Here is an 18022-nt window from a genome sequence, read left to right on the forward strand (position 1 = left end):
ATGTATTCGTTTACATTTTAATACATGTTTATTGTTCCTCCTTTGCTGTGTTGTTTTAGACAATCGTGGACTAACAGTTTGAAGTCATTGAACTACTTCCAAAAGTTGTATCGACATCAACAGGATTACGATTTCAGTTTCAATATGATGCTGGATGACCTTATCACGATAACCCATGACTATAAACCATTATAAACACAGAATCAACAAAAACATCTGCGACACGCACCTGGCGCATGGCTACATTTCTCAAATAAATCTGATTGAGGGTGGAGAAATCTGAAATATCTGAAAGGCAAGACAATTTTATGACAGAGTCATGAAATTCTGCAACAGCAACATGCACAGAATGACCTCCGTATAAAAAAAGTATCACCACCACTGCTCACATGTTTCCCCGCAGAAGAACATGCATTATGCTAGTGCCATTTTCTGCAAGAAAAGGCTTGCACATCAATGCGTATAATATGGTATTGATATGATGTGAAGGCCATCATTTACATATTGATATAGGGAATTCCATTGATTGGTGACAGAAAAAACAAAAGAAATTATAGCAATAAAAACGGCTTTATGGCAGTTTTCTAAAAAAGGTTATTGTGTTCTAGTCCATGGACCCCGTCTAAAAAGTAAGAAATTAACGAAATGTGATAGCTGAAAATTAACATTTCACACAAAACCTCACAATAATCACAACACTTGAAATGCTGCTTTCAACACTAAACTTGTACTGCACCAACAATTGGCAACATGCATGCATAGGAAAGAGGATCACGAGGGGAAAAGGTCTTCTGCATGTAGCTTTTCATTCTGTGTGTGATTATTGTGAGGTTTTGTGTGAAATTTTTCATATTTCGTTAATTTCTTACTTTTTAGACGGGGTCCATGGACTAGAACACAATAACCTTTTTTAGAAAACTGCCATAAAGCAGTTTTTATTGCTATAATATGTATTGTGTTGTCATGATGAACTTTAGCGGTTTGTCAGTAATTATAATTGTTTCGTCTGCATATTCCTGAAAATGGTCCCGTAATGTTTTTTTACCGACACCAACCGCGCAAGGTTGATCTGTTTGATGACCGCCAAAAAACTAATCAATGTCTGTTTCTTGGATAACATGTGGGTGTCCATGGTGTTTGCATCCTATTAACGGGTACATTGTAAGAATAGTTATCAAAGTGACTCGCCGCAAGCGAGATTGTTGACCAGCAGTGTATGGTGTCACGGATGTTAAGATGGGACATTTACACAACCATACGGTCACGCAATTTGTGTGTTGCCTTGCTATTTTAGCAGATACGTGGAAGATACTGCGATGCGCGACCCCGGATTAATTGTCCATCATCTCCACCACCTTTCAGTTATGACGGAACATCAGATCGAACCTAAGCGGCGCGCGCGAAGAGCATTGCAGTGTTCACACCGACTTCCTCATCAGCATTATTAGTAGGACCAATTTTTCCTTATAATCTGTTTTGGGCATATTGTGTGTCACAATGCGTGTCATCGTGTGTGGAAACGTACACTTTATCAGCCAAGCAATTTGACACAAACAGTTTCCACCTTCAGTACGAAATAACGCACCTTCTCAGGAAATACAAACATGGCGTTGCATTTGAATTGCGCTGAAATTTATTTTCTCTGGTACTCGGTCAATAAAAGATGTTCAAGACGGAACCTTTCGCGCGAATTTTCCCTTAATGGCACGAAATACGAAATTTCACGAGAATACTCAAAACGTTGAAAGCAGTAGTTGAACAAAGCTCGAAATAAACTCCTACAGAAAGTCTCCTTCATCGGGGACAGGTGATGAATCACCCATATGAAATGGTTTGCTCTTCATCAGTGCCGTAGATCAACACGTTGCTTTGTCTGCTAGTGCAAGGTTTCTGCTATGAGCCGACAAAGTGAAAACAAAACTCAATTGTCGCGAGACCATTCGCCCAAATTTCCCCAGCCCATACGCGAACATCCTTGCGCAGTTTCGCTATCCAAAACATTATCTAATATTGCACGTATATATGTAAGAAGAGGTGGGTGGTATACGTGTAAGGCACTGAAATTTTCGCCAATCTGATAAGACGACAACTTTCACCCATTTAAGTAGGTCGATTTCAACGACAGTTTCAAATCGTTCATTCGAGAAGCGTAATATTTTCTTGGTGAAATCTCTTTGATATACAGTTGAACATCAGTTCAGACTATTTTTTAAAGGGATTTTATTTTGTTCGTTAGTAAGATGCGGCCACCATGTGTATCCTGCAAAAATGGAGCAGAGAAAGCAGGAAAACTTCTCAGGTGTCTTCACAAGATCTGCTTAGACTGTCTTCCGCACAGTATTCAGCAAGATGGAAGGATACGCTGTTCCAAATGTCGACGTACTACGCCATGTCCACCACCCGGTCGCAACTACCAACAGGTGTTGGTTGACGACTCCATGTTCCTCACTGTCCCAGATAGTCATGATGGAACCACGAAGGCGAAAGTTGAAGACGATAATGAGCAAATCGTTGCTGATGAAAGCATGGATTCTCCTAACATCCCACAAGAATCAAAGAGCTCTCACCTAGTCCATTCTGCCGTGGTGGATGCTCAAGGTTTCCAGATACCTCATCCCGGGCGAGTGCATTTTTGCCCTTACCATATGAAGATGAAGTTGCAGTATTACTGCACCCTATGTCGGGAGGTTTTGTGTGAAACGTGTAAGGAACAAGATGAGCACGCGTCACATATCGATCATATCAATGATGGCGCTGAAGCAGCCGGAACTTTAAGACACAGACTTACGGAGCGCCTGAGCAACATGATCCCTGATGACAACGAAAAGGAAGTGAACGAAAGCCTGGATTACGCCGGCAATCTTCTCACAGCATTTGAGTGTGACTCTGCAAGTCAAGTGTCCAGTATCAAGACAATGATACATGAGCAGTGCCAGGATCTACTTCTCAGAGTGAAGAAGCGAAAAGAGGAGCTGATTGGCGAGGGTGAAATACGGAAGAAGGAGTTTATCGAACTCGTAGACCATTACCGGGAGACGAACAATGTGACAGGTACTCTTCAGCACATACGTGATGCACGCAGATATGCTCTAAGAAAGGAAGACCTCATTCAAATGAGTCCAAAGTTGATTCAATGTCTTACAGAAGCGTACCATGGCATTATGGCCAAAGGAAGTTCGCAAATGCTTGGAATGATATTAACGTGCAAGCAGTCTTCCAAATTGGAAGGACACTTCGGTGCCATGGGTAAAGTCGTGGATAACACTGCCATCGACTTGTCGAGTTGTTCCTTTCCTCAAAAGATGTATTTGGCGTTTGCAGGGGATCGTTTGAACCTTACAGCTCCAGTGAGAAATAGTCGAAGTCAACCGTTGTCTGATACCGCTTTGAAAGTCTCCAGCATTCAAATCTGGGCCACTAGAATTGAAGGTGGGTTTTCTCCGGCAGCTCCAGTGCTAGTGCCGATATCAGGTTATAGCAAAGGGGAAGTGCATGCCCATGTCCATCTTAACTATAGTCAACCGACTGCTTTTCTCTTAGAACTATTACTGGATACTCCTAGTCGTTTACCAGGCTTTCAAAACGGTTCATTGGCCAGGAATATGGACATGTATTTCCCTTTAAAAACTTGGTTGTTCGTGTTCAGATCCAGGGCGAGCTTCCTTTCCGCACATTTCCTTTATCCCAGAGAATCCGTAAAAAGTGGGTTGATCATATGCAAATTCTCGCAGGCTTTCCCGGGCGTGGACATACGCCAAGTAAAGGATGGAGTTGCTACGGCACGCGCCACTGAACCAGTTCAAGACCGAGACTTTGGAGTAACATTCATTGTTTTACAATGCACATCCGGGAAGCTAGACATCGGATTTACTTGGGACTGTGCAGAGACTAGCCACGCGTCTTCCGCTAATTCGAACTCCTCGTCTTGTCCTATTTGCGATGTAGTGACTGGAGACCTCATACACATAACACGCTGTCCCTACAAGCAGGATAAGTATAACATTGACCACTACTTTATTTGCTCTGGATTGTTGAAGAACCACCATGATGTACGAATAGGTCCAAATATAAAGCCAACATTAATGGTGCGAATGTTCGGCTGTGGTACGTTCATGAAGGTTTATGAACACAATAAAGAACAACGGAATATATTTATGCAAGATATGAAAAGATTTGTGGACGCCCAGTCACAGCGTGTGGAGAATAGAACACATAAATATAGCGTAGGATGATAACCCTACTCATCGATCCTGTTCTTTTCTTTCTGAACACGTCATACTGAACTACTCCTTGCAGCTCAGCTATGAAGCTGCCTTATTGGCCATGGTCTATCGTGGCATTAAAGAAACGAGACTTTGTTTTGTCTTGTCTTGATGAACATTTGCGTTTTGTTTATGTTTGTTTTTCTGATTGTATTGTAATTCGCTCAAATGGTGCCCTTTGTTTCATGCAAACTGACAACAAAAATAAAAAATGATTTGGTTGATGTCCGACCAAACTAACCAATGACTGTTCTTTAGATAACTAATGTGGGTATCGATGGTGTTTGTTTGCCTTTCATGTGTCAATCGAAAAAAACGTGTTCAGATTCACACGCAGCCAACGGTATTGCTGACCTGCACACAGAGAGGATATGCAGGTTATGATAGCACATTTACAAAACAGCACGACAAGCAATTTGTGTGTTTTCTTCCACCTTTAACACACCAGGATACATGGAAGATTTTGTAATGGACGAGCTAGGATATATTTAACCACTATCACCACCAAACGCGTTACTATAAGACATGATGACTTCTCGAGTTGTTGGTCTCCATTGCAAATTTGAAGCTTGGTGTTGGCTTAATGATGGGTGCGAAATTCTTTTCTCATATTATTGCACCAGCACGGTTGTACTTAAGCTCAGCAATGGAGCCAGCACTGCACACAACGGTGACATCTTGCTATCAGCGCCCTTCACGCAAGCACCAGAGGTTAGAAGGGGTCCAGTGGACTAGAATACAAAGCCGTCAACGTGGGCCGTTTTTATTTAGAAAAGCGATCCTGTCAGCTTTTCTATTATTGTGTTCACACGGCAGAAAAAACGACATCGCTATGCTACGTAAGTTTCTACGTAAGGTGCTCGGTATTTCACTTAGGCTACGTAAGTTTCTACGTAAGGTGCTCGGTATTTGATCTACAAGTGGTAGCCGTGTGCTGTGCACGTGCACGGCAGACATTGTGTTGCAGTCCGTTTTCGGATGTGCATGCGCGAGGAACTTCCTTCTTTGGAACTGCTTCTTGCATGAGCTGTTTCGGATATTTCGTGTCCTGGCTTATTTCGCTTCGGCTCTGCGGAGACCTCCTTTCACGGAATATCCCCCAATGACAGGTGAGTTGACCAGTTCCCTTTGATTCATTTGCTTGTGTTGACTCTTTCATTTACGAAAAGTGTGCTGATTTAAGGTGGAACTATGGATTACAATAGTAATTCAAACAGTAGTTTGGAGGCGGTGGAAAAACAGTTTCGTAGTCAATATCCGCATGCAACGACGCAAATCCACACAATTCAGTAGACACTTCCTTTCTTTCAAACGTTTTCTTTCCTTTCTCTTCAGGATAGTACAGGGAATGTTGGAAATTTGGAAAACCACATAACTATATAGAAAAATAGAGAAAAAGTCAACACTTCAACATAGGCGATAAAATGACTAAAGTGTTAAAAAAAACTCGAAAACAAAAGCAGCAAGTTGTAGACAAACACGTTGAACACATCAAGAAGCACTTGTCACACTTTCACGAGGTGTGACACCAAACAACTGCAACGCAAACACATTCTCCTTCTGTACACATAGTGCTGGATCTAGTTTACGAATAAACAGAGCTTCTAACACAGCAAGATGGAACTTAGACTTTCCACGAGTTAAAACCGAAAAGAAATCATCACTAAACAACTTACGACAATTAGCACTTCCCGACAAATGACGCTTGATGGACGATGTCCGATCATTTAGCTCTGTCACCTTCGACGTTTGCCGTTGTTCTTTTCCGTTGGGCTTGTTGACACCTCCAACGTCCTTTGAATTCATGGTCGTTTTCGTTTGACTCCTCGGTCTTCCTCGTTTCCTCTTGTTGATCGTTGTTGTCACTTCCAGTACCGACGTATTCAAATCTCCAGTACTTCGTCTCTTCAGCTTGCTTCTGGTAACTCTTCCACAATAGTAATTATTATAAATAATGGAAAAGCTGACAGGATCTCTTTTCTAAATTTAGCTTTTCTGCTGTCGAGGCCTCCTTTTACGGAATACTCAATGACAGGTGATCTCTGAGTTGACCAGTTTCCTTCGATTCATTTGCTTATGCTCACCCTTTCATTTACGGAAACGTATGCTGATTTTATTCGGAATTAGATCCATTCGTATCGCTTTGACCTTGCCAACAGTGTGCGAAGAACGCGAGTTCACCTTCTTGACGGTAAGGCTTATGTTGCTGCTGAGGCTTGGAAGTGTTGTCGAAATACTCATGTTCATTGTACATTGGTACGTAAGAAAAGTCGTTACAAGTAAGGCACTGGTCATGATTGCTTCCGGCATTCCGTGCTCCGATCATAGGGTAGAATCTGAATTTTGCAGTGGCATAGCATCGTTGGCAGTTCCCAATCTGGAGGGAAAGGTTCAAGGATGCATTGGCCGAGTATGCAACATAAATTCGCATATCAGGGAAAATCTCCAGTATGGAGAGGTTCATGCATTCAGTGACTTGTCTGCTTCATACGAAACAAGCCAATGGGCGCAGTTTCGTCTCGTGAAAATCTCGTACGATTGGATTTGTTTACTCGAGTCTGGGCTGTTTGATTTGTGAGTAGCGCCGAGATTGCACTGCCCCAAATAAAGTTGCGTGCCGGCAGGGCAAGAATTACCATCTGCAATCTGTTTGTAGTACCTGCGAGAATGTGCTGTATTATGAACTTGTATTTTACTAGGGTGTATATGTATCGTATTTTCTCTGTTGTTGTTTCAGTTGCCGTCATGTTGCCAAAGAATGGTTCAGTGACTCATTTATTATTATTCATACAAGACGAGTCAATGGTTTGGTCTGGCTTAGAATCTTTCGCTGTAAAAAATCTATTCGTGTCTCTATTGGAGAAATAATTATATTCACTCGTTTTTAAAGAGGGTTAAGACAAACTAACAGAACAAGTACCATCGGTCCCTTGATGTTCGGCCTAAAGAGGTTTGACTGGATATCATTCATACTCCCCCAAAGTCGTGCAACATTTTATTATTATGGAGTGCCTTGTTTATCTCTCAGTACCTCCAACCATATATCCTTGCCCCTTATATCCTCAGGATCAGTGTAGTTGTTGGAACGAGGTGTCGGACTCAACAATGTATTTGTTTACATTATAATACAATGTTTATTGTTCCTACTTTGCTGTGTTGTTTTAGACAATCGTGGACTTGTAACACTTTGAAGTCATTGAACTACTTCCAAAAGTGTTATCGACATCAACAGGATTACGATTTACAATATGATGCCGGATGACCTTATCACGACAACCCATGACTACAATTATAAACGCAGAATGAACAAAAACATGCGCGACATGCACCTGGTTACATTTCTCAAGTAAATCTGATTGAGGGTTTGGAAATCTGAAATATCGGAAAGGCAAGACAATTTTATGATAGTCATGAAATTCTGCAACAGCAAAATCCACAGAATGACCTGCGTATTAAAAAAAAAGTATCACCGCCACTACCCATATGATTCCCCTGAAAAGGCTTGCACATCAATGCGTATAATACGGTATTGAATTTGATATGATGCGCATGTAGAGGCGCTACATGTAGGCCATCATTTAGGGCATTCCCTTGGTGAAACAATTATTATAATAATAATATCCTTAGCCTAAAAAACGAATGAAATTATAGCAATAAAAACTGCTTTATGGCAGTTTTCTAAAAAAAGTTATTGTGTTCTAGTCCATGGACCCCGTCTAAAAAGTAAGAAATTAACGAAATGTCATAGCCGAAAATTAAAATTTCACACAAAACCTCACAATAATCACAACACTTAAGGATCTTAGTTTAAAAAATACTGCTTTCAACATTTGCTTAGTCCGACCAAGAGTCCATCTTCTGGTCTGACACTTCACGGGAGGCTTGTACGAGTACTGCGCCAACATGCATGAATAGGAAAAAGGACCACGAGGGGAAACGGTCTTCTCGCATTTCATCCTGTGTGTGATTATTGTGAGGTTTTGTGTGAAATATTAATTAGCGCTTGCACCCGAATGCATCAGAGCAGTGTATAGGAAATGGGAGAGCCAAGTGACTACATGCAATGGAAAGTCACAGAGCAAAGCTGCATGCATACCCACGTATTCTCACAACACCGCACAAGGATGATTGGGGTACACCAGTGTGCTGGTTTCCATCAACTGGTGAAGCGATTGGCGTTGCAAACAGCCAAAGTGATCGCTCACGACTGAGCTGCAGCAGTACCCGCGACCGGGTGCAAAGTTCCCTGATCGACGTTGCAAACAGCCAACCAGGGTGAAGCAGTTGGCGTTGAGAGCATCTCCTGCAGGCGGGACGGGTTGGCAGAACACATGACGTTCATGAAGAGAGTCCATGCCTCCAGCCATGTCGGCAAGTCGTGGACGCGTCGACGAACGGGCTGCGCCGCTCCACCTTCCACCACCTCCAGAGACTGGCCGCCACTGCTGAACTGCAGCTGAAGCTGGCGTGGGGCAGAATACGAGGTGGCGATAGTATCGGGCAGCAGCTGGGTGAAATCTACAAAGTCACCCTTCAATATTTTCTCTCGTATAGCCTGGGGAACGGAGAGATTACCAGCGTTGGAAGACTCCGCCGAAGGTTGAGTTCCAGCGGATCCAGGGGCAGTGATGGTGGCCAGCATTGGAGCGATCGCCTCCGACAAGGCAACGGTGACGGCGGAATGTACTTCCTGCCGCACAAACTGGCGCAAATCGTCATTACTGCTCCGGTCCGGGATCTGGGGAGTCGGAGAAGCTGCTGCAGCACTCTCCAGATCCTGCTCTTGCTCCTGCTCGTGCTCCTGCCGCGAGGATGGCGTGGCCGACGGAGATCGAGGTTCCCGTGCCACCGAGCTCGACGTGTCCTGGATACTGAGCAGCAAACGGGCAAGAAGCTGGGGCTTTGTTCCGCTCGAATTCAGCCCACGGCCTTCCAGCTCGGCCCGCAAGTCCGACACGTTCATACGGCGTTCTTCAGAGGTAGACAACATGTTTGTCGTGCAGTAAACGGCTGCGAGGAATCTACAAGGAGTCTGAATAATTAATTCTATTCTCGGCAAACAATTCCGGTTGCTGCTCAGTGACACTGCAAAGGAAAGCGCAAGCCAAAGTCAGCGCAGCAAGAGCTACCCAAGGCGATTTGGGCGCGCATGCGCAGCAGTTGAGTGCACGTGTAAAGCCAGCTCGATCGCAGCTAGCATGAGATAGAGAGCAGCGCATCGGTCTTATCGCTAACTAGGGTTAGCCCAAAAGCTAACCCAACATTTTTCGGCTATGACATTTCGTTAATTTCTTACTTTTTAGACGGAGTCCATGGTCTAGAACACAATAACTTTTTTTAGAAAAGAGCCATAAAGCAGTTTTTATTGCTATAATGTCAGTTGCTCTGCAAGTGCAATCTATAAACGGTGCGAGGATCGCAGTGTCACGGTAATCAAAATCAATGTTCAGTTTCTGCTGTGCGGTATTTTGGTCTAGGGCCCACCTGGTTATTTCGGAGGAGCATTGGCACAAGGTCAAGAGCTAAGACTTCTGGCCCAGAGGCATTTCGGTACGTGAAGGCGCCTTGAATCAGAGCGCATCACTCAACAGACTGAGTTCGTCGTTCAATTCACTTGCACGACTATTCTTTCACCATTCTTTCACCATTCTTTCACCATTCTTTCACCATTCTCTCACCATTCTTTCAACCATTTGACCATTCTTTGACCATTCTTTCACCATTCTTTCACCATTCTTTCACCATTCTTTCACCAATTGTTTGACCATTCTTTCACCATTCTTTCACCATTCTTTCACCGTTCTTTCACCATTCTTTCACCATTCTTTCACCATTCTTTCACCGTTCTTTCACCATTCTTTCACCATTCTTTCACCATTCTTTTACCATTCTTTCCCCATTCTTTCACCATTCTTACACTATTCTTTGACCATTCTTTCACCATTCTTTCACCATTCTTTCACCATTCTTTCACCATTCTTTCACCATTCTTTCACCATTCTTTCACTATTCTTTCACCATTCTTTCACCATTCTTTCACCATTCTTTCACCATTCTTTCACCATTCTGCCACCATTCTTTCACCATTCTTTCACCATTCTTTCACCATTCTTTCACCATTCTTTCACCATTCTTTCACCATTCTTTCACCATTCTTTCACCATTCTTTCACTATTCTTTCACCATTCTTTCACCATTCTTTCACCATTCTTTCACCATTCTTTCACCATTCTTTGACCATTCTTTCACCATTCTTTGACCATTCTTTCACCATTCTTTCGCCATTCTTTCACCATTCTTTCACCATTCTTTCACCATTCTTTCATCATTCTTTCACCATTCTTTCACCATTCTTCCACCATTCTTTCACCTTTCTTTCACCATTCTTTCACCATTCTTTCACCATTCTTTCACCATTCTTTCACCATTCTTTCACCATTCGTTCACCATTCTTCCACCATTCTTTCACCATTCTTTCACCATTCTTTCACCATTCTTTCACCATTCTTTCACCATTCTTTCACCATTCTTTCACCATTCTTTCACCGTTCTTTCACCATTCTTTCTCCATTCTCTCACCATTCTTTCACCATTCTTTCACCATTCTTTCACCATTCTTTCACCATTTTTTCACCATTCTTTCACCATTCTTTCACCATTCTTCAACCATTCTTTCACCATTCTTTCACCATTCTTTCACCGTTTTTTCACCATTCTTGTACCTTTCTTTCACCATTCTTTCACCATTCTTTCACCATTCTTTCACCATTCTTTCACCATTCGTTCACCATTCTTTCACCATTCTTTCACCATTCTTTCACCATTCTTTCATCATTCTTTCACCATTCTTTCACCATTCTTTCACCATTCTTTCACCATTCTTTCACCATTCTTTCACCATTCTTTCACCATTCTTTCACCATTCTGTCACCATTCTTTCACCATTCTTCCACCATTCTTTCTACATTCTTTCACCATTCTTTCACCATTCTTTCACCATTCTTTCACCATTCTTTCACCATTCTTTCTCCATTCTCTCACCATTCTTTCACCATTCTTTCACCATTCTTTAACCATTCTTTCACCATTTTTTCACCATTCTTTCACCATTCTTTCACCATTCTTTCACTATTCTTTTACCATTCTTTCACCATTCTTTCACCATTTTTGCACCATTCTTGTACCATTCTTTCACCATTCTTTCACCATTCTTTCACCATTCTTTCACCATTCGTTCACCATTCTTTCACCATTCTTTCACCATTCTTTCACCATTCTTTCACCATTCTTTCACCATTCCTTCACCATTCTTTCACCATTCTTTCACCATTCTTTCACCATTCTTTCACCATTCTTTAACCATTCTTCCACCATTCTGTCACCATTCTTTCACCATTCTTTCACCAATTGTTTGACTATTCTTTCACCATTCTTTCACCATTCTGTCACCATTCTTTCACCATTCTTTCACCATTCTTTCACCATACTTTCACCATTCTTTCACCATTATTTCACCATTCTTTCCCCATTCTTTCACCATTCTTACACTATTCTTTGACCATTCTTTCACCATTCTTTGACCATTCTTTGACCATTCTTTCACCATTCTTTGACCATTCTTTCACCATTCTTCTACCATTCTTTCACCATTCTTTCACCATTCTTTCACCATTCTTTCACCATTCTTTCACCATTCTTTCACCATTCTTTCACCATTCTTTCACCATTCTTTCACCATTCTTTCACTATTCTTTCACCATTCTTTCACCATTCTTTCACCATTCTTTCACCATTCTTTCACCATTCTTTCACCATTCGTTCACCATTCTTTCACCATTCTTTCACCATTCTTTCACCATTCTTTCACCATTCTTTCACCATTTTTTCACCATTCTTTCACCATTCTTTCAGAATTCCTTCACCATTCTTTCACCATTCTTTCACCATTCTTTCACCATTCTTTCACCATCCTTTTACCATTCTTTCACCATTCTTTCACCATTCTTTCACCATTCTTTCACCATTCTTTCACCAATTGTTTGACCATTCTTTCACCAGTCTTTCACCATTCTTTCACCATTCTTTCACCATTCTTTCACCATTCTTTCACCATTCTTTCACCATTCTTTCACCATTCTTTCACCATTATTTCACCATTCTTTCCCCATTCTTTCACCATTCTTACACTATTCTTTCACCATTCTTTCACCATTCTTTCACCATTCTTTAACCATTCTTTCACCATTCTTTCACCATTCTTTCACCATTCTTTCACCATTCTTTCACCATTCTTTCACCATTCGTTCACCATTCTTCCACCATTCTTTCACCATTCTTTCACCATTCTTTCACCATTCTTTTATCATTCTTTCACCATTCTTTCACCATTCTTTCACCATTCTTTCACCATTCTTTCACCATTCTTTCACCATTCTTTCACCATTCTTTCACCATTCTTTAACCATTCTTTCACCATTCTTTCACCATTCTTTCACCATTCTTTCACCATTCTTTCACCATGCTTTCACCATTCTTTCACCATTCTTTCACCATTCTGTCACCATTCTTTCACCATTCTTTCACCATTCTTTCACCATTCTTTCACCATTCTTTCACCGTTCTTTCACCATTCTTTCACCATTCTTCCACCATTCTTTCACCATTCTTTCACCATTCTTTCACCATTCTTTCACCATTCTTTCACCATTCTTTCACCATTCTTTCTCCATTCTCTCACCATTCTTTCACCATTCTTTCACCATTCTTTAACCATTCTTTCACCATTTTTTCACCATTCTTTCACCATTCTTTCACGATTCTTTCACTATTCTTTTACCATTCTTTCACCATTCTTTCACCATTTTTGCACCATTCTTGTACCATTCTTTCACCATTCTTTCACCATTCTTTCACCATTCTTTCACCATTCGTTCACCATTCTTTCACCATTCTTTCACCATTCTTTCACCATTCTTTCACCATTCTTTCACAATTCCTTCACCATTCTTTCACCATTCTTTCACCATTCTTTCACCATTCTTTCACCATTCTTTAACCATTCTTCCACCATTCTGTAACCATTCTTTCACCATTCTTTCACCAATTGTTTGACTATTCTTTCACCATTCTTTCACCATTCTGTCACCATTCTTTCACCATTCTTTCACCATTCTTTCACCATTCTTTCACCATTCTTTCACCATTATTTCACCATTCTTTCCCCATTCTTTCACCATTCTTACACTATTCTTTGACCATTCTTTGACCATTCTTTGACCATTCTTTGACCATTTTTTCACCATTCTTTGACCATTCTTTCACCATTTTTTTACCATTCTTTCACCATTCTTTCACCATTCTTTCACCATTCTTTCACCATTCTTTCACCATTCTTTCACCATTCTTTCACCATTCTTTCACCATTCTTTCACCATTCTTTCACTATTCTTTCACCATTCTTTCACCATTCTTTCATCATTTTTTCACCATTCTTTCACCATTCTTTCACCATTCTTTCACCATTCTTTCACCATTCTTTCACCATTCTTTCACCATTCTTTCACCATTCGTTCACCATTCTTTCACCATTCTTTCACCATTCTTTCACCATTCTTTCACGATTCTTTCACCATGCTTTCACCATTCTTTCACCATTCTTTCACCATTCTTTCACCATTCTTTCACCATTCTTTCACCATTCTTTCACCATTCTTTCACCATTCTTTCACCATTCTTTCACCATTTTTTCACCATTCTTTCACCATTCTTTCACCATTCTTTCACCATTCTTTCACCATTCTTTCACCATTCTTTCTACATTCTTTCACCATTCTTTCACCATTCTTTCACCATTCTTTCACCACTCTTTCACCATTCTTTCACCATTCTTTCACCATTCGTTCACCATTCGTTCACCATTCTTTCACCTCTTTCACCATTCTCTCACCATTCTTTCACCATTCTTTCACCATTCTTTCACCATTCTGTCACCATTCTTTCACCATTCTTTCACCATTCTTTCACCATTCTTTCACCATTCTTTTACCATTCTTTCACCATTCTTTCACCATTCTTTCACCATTCTTTCACCATCCTTCACCATTCTTTCACCATTCTTTCACCATTCTTCACCATTCTTTCACCATTCGTTCACCATTCTTTCACTATTCTTCACCATTATTTCACCATCTTTCACCATTCTTTCACCATTCTTTCAGCATTCTTCACCATTCTTTCTACATTCTTTCACCATTCTTTCACCATTCTTTCACCATTCTTTCACGATTCTTTCACCATACTTTCACCATTCTTTCACCCATTCTTTCACCATTCTTTCACCATTCTTTCACCATTATTCTTTCAACCATTCTTTCACCATTCTTTCACCATTCTTTCACCATTCTTTCTATATTCTTTCACCATTCTTTCACCATTCTTTCACCATTCTTTCACCACTTCTTTCACCATTCTTTCACCATTCTTTCACCATTCGTTCACCATTCGTTCACCATTCTTTCACCATTCTTTCACCATTCTTTCACCATTCTTTCACCAATTGTTTGACCATTCTTTCACCATTCTTTCACCATTCTTTCACCATTCTTTCACCATTCTTTCACCATTCTTTCACCATTGTTTCACCATTCTTTCACCATTATTTCACCATTCGTTCACCATTCTTTCACCATTCTTTCACCATTCTTTCACCATTCTTTCACGATTCTCTCGACATTCTTTCACCATTCTTTTACTATTCTTTCACCATTCTTTCACCATTCTTTCACCATTCTTTCACCATTCTTTCACCATTCTTTCACCATTCTTTCACCATTCTTTCACCATTCTTTCTACATTCTTTCACCATTCTTTCACCATTCTTTCACCATTCTTTCTTTATTCTTTCACCATTCTTTCACCATTCTTTCACCATTCGTTCACCATTCGTTCACCATTCTTTCACCATTCTTTCACCATTCTTTCACCATTCTTTCACCATTCTTTCACCATTCTTTCACCATTCTTTCACCATTCTTTCTACATTCTTTCACCATTCTTTCACCATTCTTTCACCATTCTTTCACCACTCTTTCACCATTCTTTCACCATTCTTTCACCATTCGTTCACCATTCGTTCACCATTCTTTCACCATTCTTTCACCATTCTTTCACCATTCTCTCACCATTCTTTCACCATTCTTTCACCATTCTTTCACCATTCTTTCACCATTCTTTCACCATTCTTTCACCATTCTTTCACCATTCTTTTACCATTCTTTCACCATTCTTTCACCATTCTTTCACCATTCTTTCACCATTCTTTCACCATTCTTTCACCATTCTTTCACCATTCTTTCACCATTCTTTCACCATTCGTTCACCATTCTTTCACTATTCTTTCACCATTATTTCACCATTCTTTCACCATTCTTTCACCATTCTTTCACCATTCTTTCACCATTCTTTCTACATTCTTTCACCATTCTTTCACCATTCTTTCACCATTCTTTCACGATTCTTTCACCATACTTTCACCATTCTTTCACCATTCTTTCACCATTCTTTCACCATTCTTTCACCATTCTTTCACCATTCTTTCACCATTCTTTCACCATTCTTTCACCATTCTTTCACCATTCTTTCACCATTCTTTCACCATTCTTTCACCATTCTTTCACCATTCTTTCACCATTCTTTCTACATTCTTTCACCATTCTTTCACCATTCTTTCACCATTCTTTCACCACTCTTTCACCATTCTTTCACCATTCTTTCACCATTCGTTCACCATTCGTTCACCATTCTTTCACCATTCTTTCACCATTCTTTCACCATTCTTTCACCAATTGTTTGACCATTCTTTCACCATTCTTTCACCATTCTTTCACCATTCTTTCACCATTCTTTCACCATTCTTTCACCATTGTTTCACCATTCTTTCACCATTATTTCACCATTCGTTCACCATTCTTTCACCATTCTTTCACCATTCTTTCACCATTCTTTCACCATTCTCTCGACATTCTTTCACCATTCTTTTACTATTCTTTCACCATTCTTTCACCATTCTTTCACCATTCTTTCACCATTCTTTCACCATTCTTTCACCATTCTTTCACCATTCTTTCACCATTCTTTCTACATTCTTTCACCATTCTTTCACCATTCTTTCACCATTCTTTCTTTATTCTTTCACCATTCTTTCACCATTCTTTCACCATTCGTTCACCATTCGTTCACCATTCTTTCACCATTCTTTCACCATTCTTTCACCATTCTTTCACCATTCTTTCACCATTCTTTCACCATTCTTTCACCATTCTTTCACCATTCTTTCACCATTCTTTTACCATTCTTTCACCATTCTTTCACCATTCTTTCACCATTCTTTCACCATTCTTTCACCATTCTTTCACCATTCTTTCACCATTCTTTCACCATTCTTTCACCATTCTTTCACCATTCTTTCACCATTCTTTCACCATTCTTTCACCATTCTTTCACCATTCTTTCACCATTCTTTCACCATTCTTTCACCATTCTTTCACCATTCTTTCACCATTCTTTCCCCATTCTTTCACCATTCTTTCACCATTCTTTCTCCATTCTTTCACCATTCTTTCACCATTCTTTCACCATTCTTTCACCATTCTTTCACCATTCTTTCACCATTCTTTAACTATTCTTTCCCCATTCTTTCACCATTCTTTCACCATTCTTTCACCATTCTTTCACCATTCTTTCACCATTCTTTCACCATTCTCTGTCCACCCTGCAATCACTCGTTGCGCACACATCCGCACACTCACTCATACGTGTACACCACTATTGAACACGTGAACACTGCCAGTGGGGGCCACCACAGCACAGCGCCCCAACTTATTGTCTTTGCACACAATTCCGCGGACATGACTATACCGAACCATTGCCTAGTCTAACCAAAAACTCCAGCTACGTACAACCAGAAAACCACGCCCGACCATTATGCATCCGCACACTCTAGAATAATCAAATCACTAGAATAATCAAAGCGATGATGTATGAAATTACATGATGATTACTGGGGTGGGTGGGTGGGCACTCTCACTCAACTCTCCGCACAAAGACAAAAGAGGCCGACCCTGCACTCGTCACCTCCTTTTATCCCACACCGTGCTCCCTCGTACCCGTTCCCGGGTGGACAGGGAACACTACTTCTCTGCTAATTCTTATACTGTGACGTCAACCGCAGAGAAGTGACATTTCTTTCACCATTCTTTCACCATTCTTTCACCATTCTTTCACCATTCTTTCACCATTCTTTCAGCATTCTTTCACCATTCTTTCACCATTCTTTCACCATTCTTTCAGCATTCTTTCACCATTCTTTCACCATTCTTTCACCATTCTTTCACCATTCTTTCACCATTCTTTCACCATTCGTTCACCATTCTTTCACTATTCTTTCACCATTCTTTCACCATTCTTTCACCATTCTTTCTACATTCTTTCACCATTCTTTCACCATTCTTTCACCATTCTTTCACGATTCTTTCACCATACTTTCACCATTCTTTCACCATTCTTTCACCATTCTTTCACCATTCTTTCACCATTCTTTCACCATTCTTTCACCATTCTTTCACCATTCTTTCACCATTCTTTCACCATTCTTTCACCATTCTTTCACCATTCTTTCACCATTCTTTCACCATTCTTTCACCATTCTTTCTACATTCTTTCACCATTCTTTCACCATTCTTTCACCATTCTTTCACCACTCT

The 18022-nt window shown here is 40.6% G+C and overlaps 1 protein-coding gene across 1 annotated transcript; it reads left to right on the top strand.

Moving 5' to 3' along the window:
- Positions 1-2240: 2240 nt before the first annotated feature.
- On the top strand, positions 2241-7453 carry LOC135828013 (E3 ubiquitin-protein ligase TRIM56-like). Its single transcript, XM_065340450.1, has 2 exons — positions 2241-3051; positions 7428-7453. Exons 1-2 carry the CDS (start codon positions 2241-2243, stop codon positions 7451-7453), a joined length of 837 nt encoding a protein of 278 aa, XP_065196522.1.
- The last annotated feature ends 10569 nt before the right edge of the window (positions 7454-18022 follow it).

Source organism: Sycon ciliatum, chromosome 12, assembly GCF_964019385.1.
Source record: "Sycon ciliatum chromosome 12, ocSycCili1.1, whole genome shotgun sequence".
Lineage (NCBI taxonomy): Eukaryota > Metazoa > Porifera > Calcarea > Leucosolenida > Sycettidae > Sycon > Sycon ciliatum.

Bases quoted from the DNA above. Each gene is read 5' to 3' on its own strand.
- LOC135828013 (XM_065340450.1), top strand. From the start codon at position 2,241: ATGCGGCCACCATGTGTATCCTGCAAAAATGGAGCAGAGAAAGCAGGA. The intron at 3,052-7,427 runs GTACTCTTCAGC...GTGTTGTTTTAG, and splicing joins GGAGACGAACAATGTGACAG to ACAATCGTGGACTTGTAACA.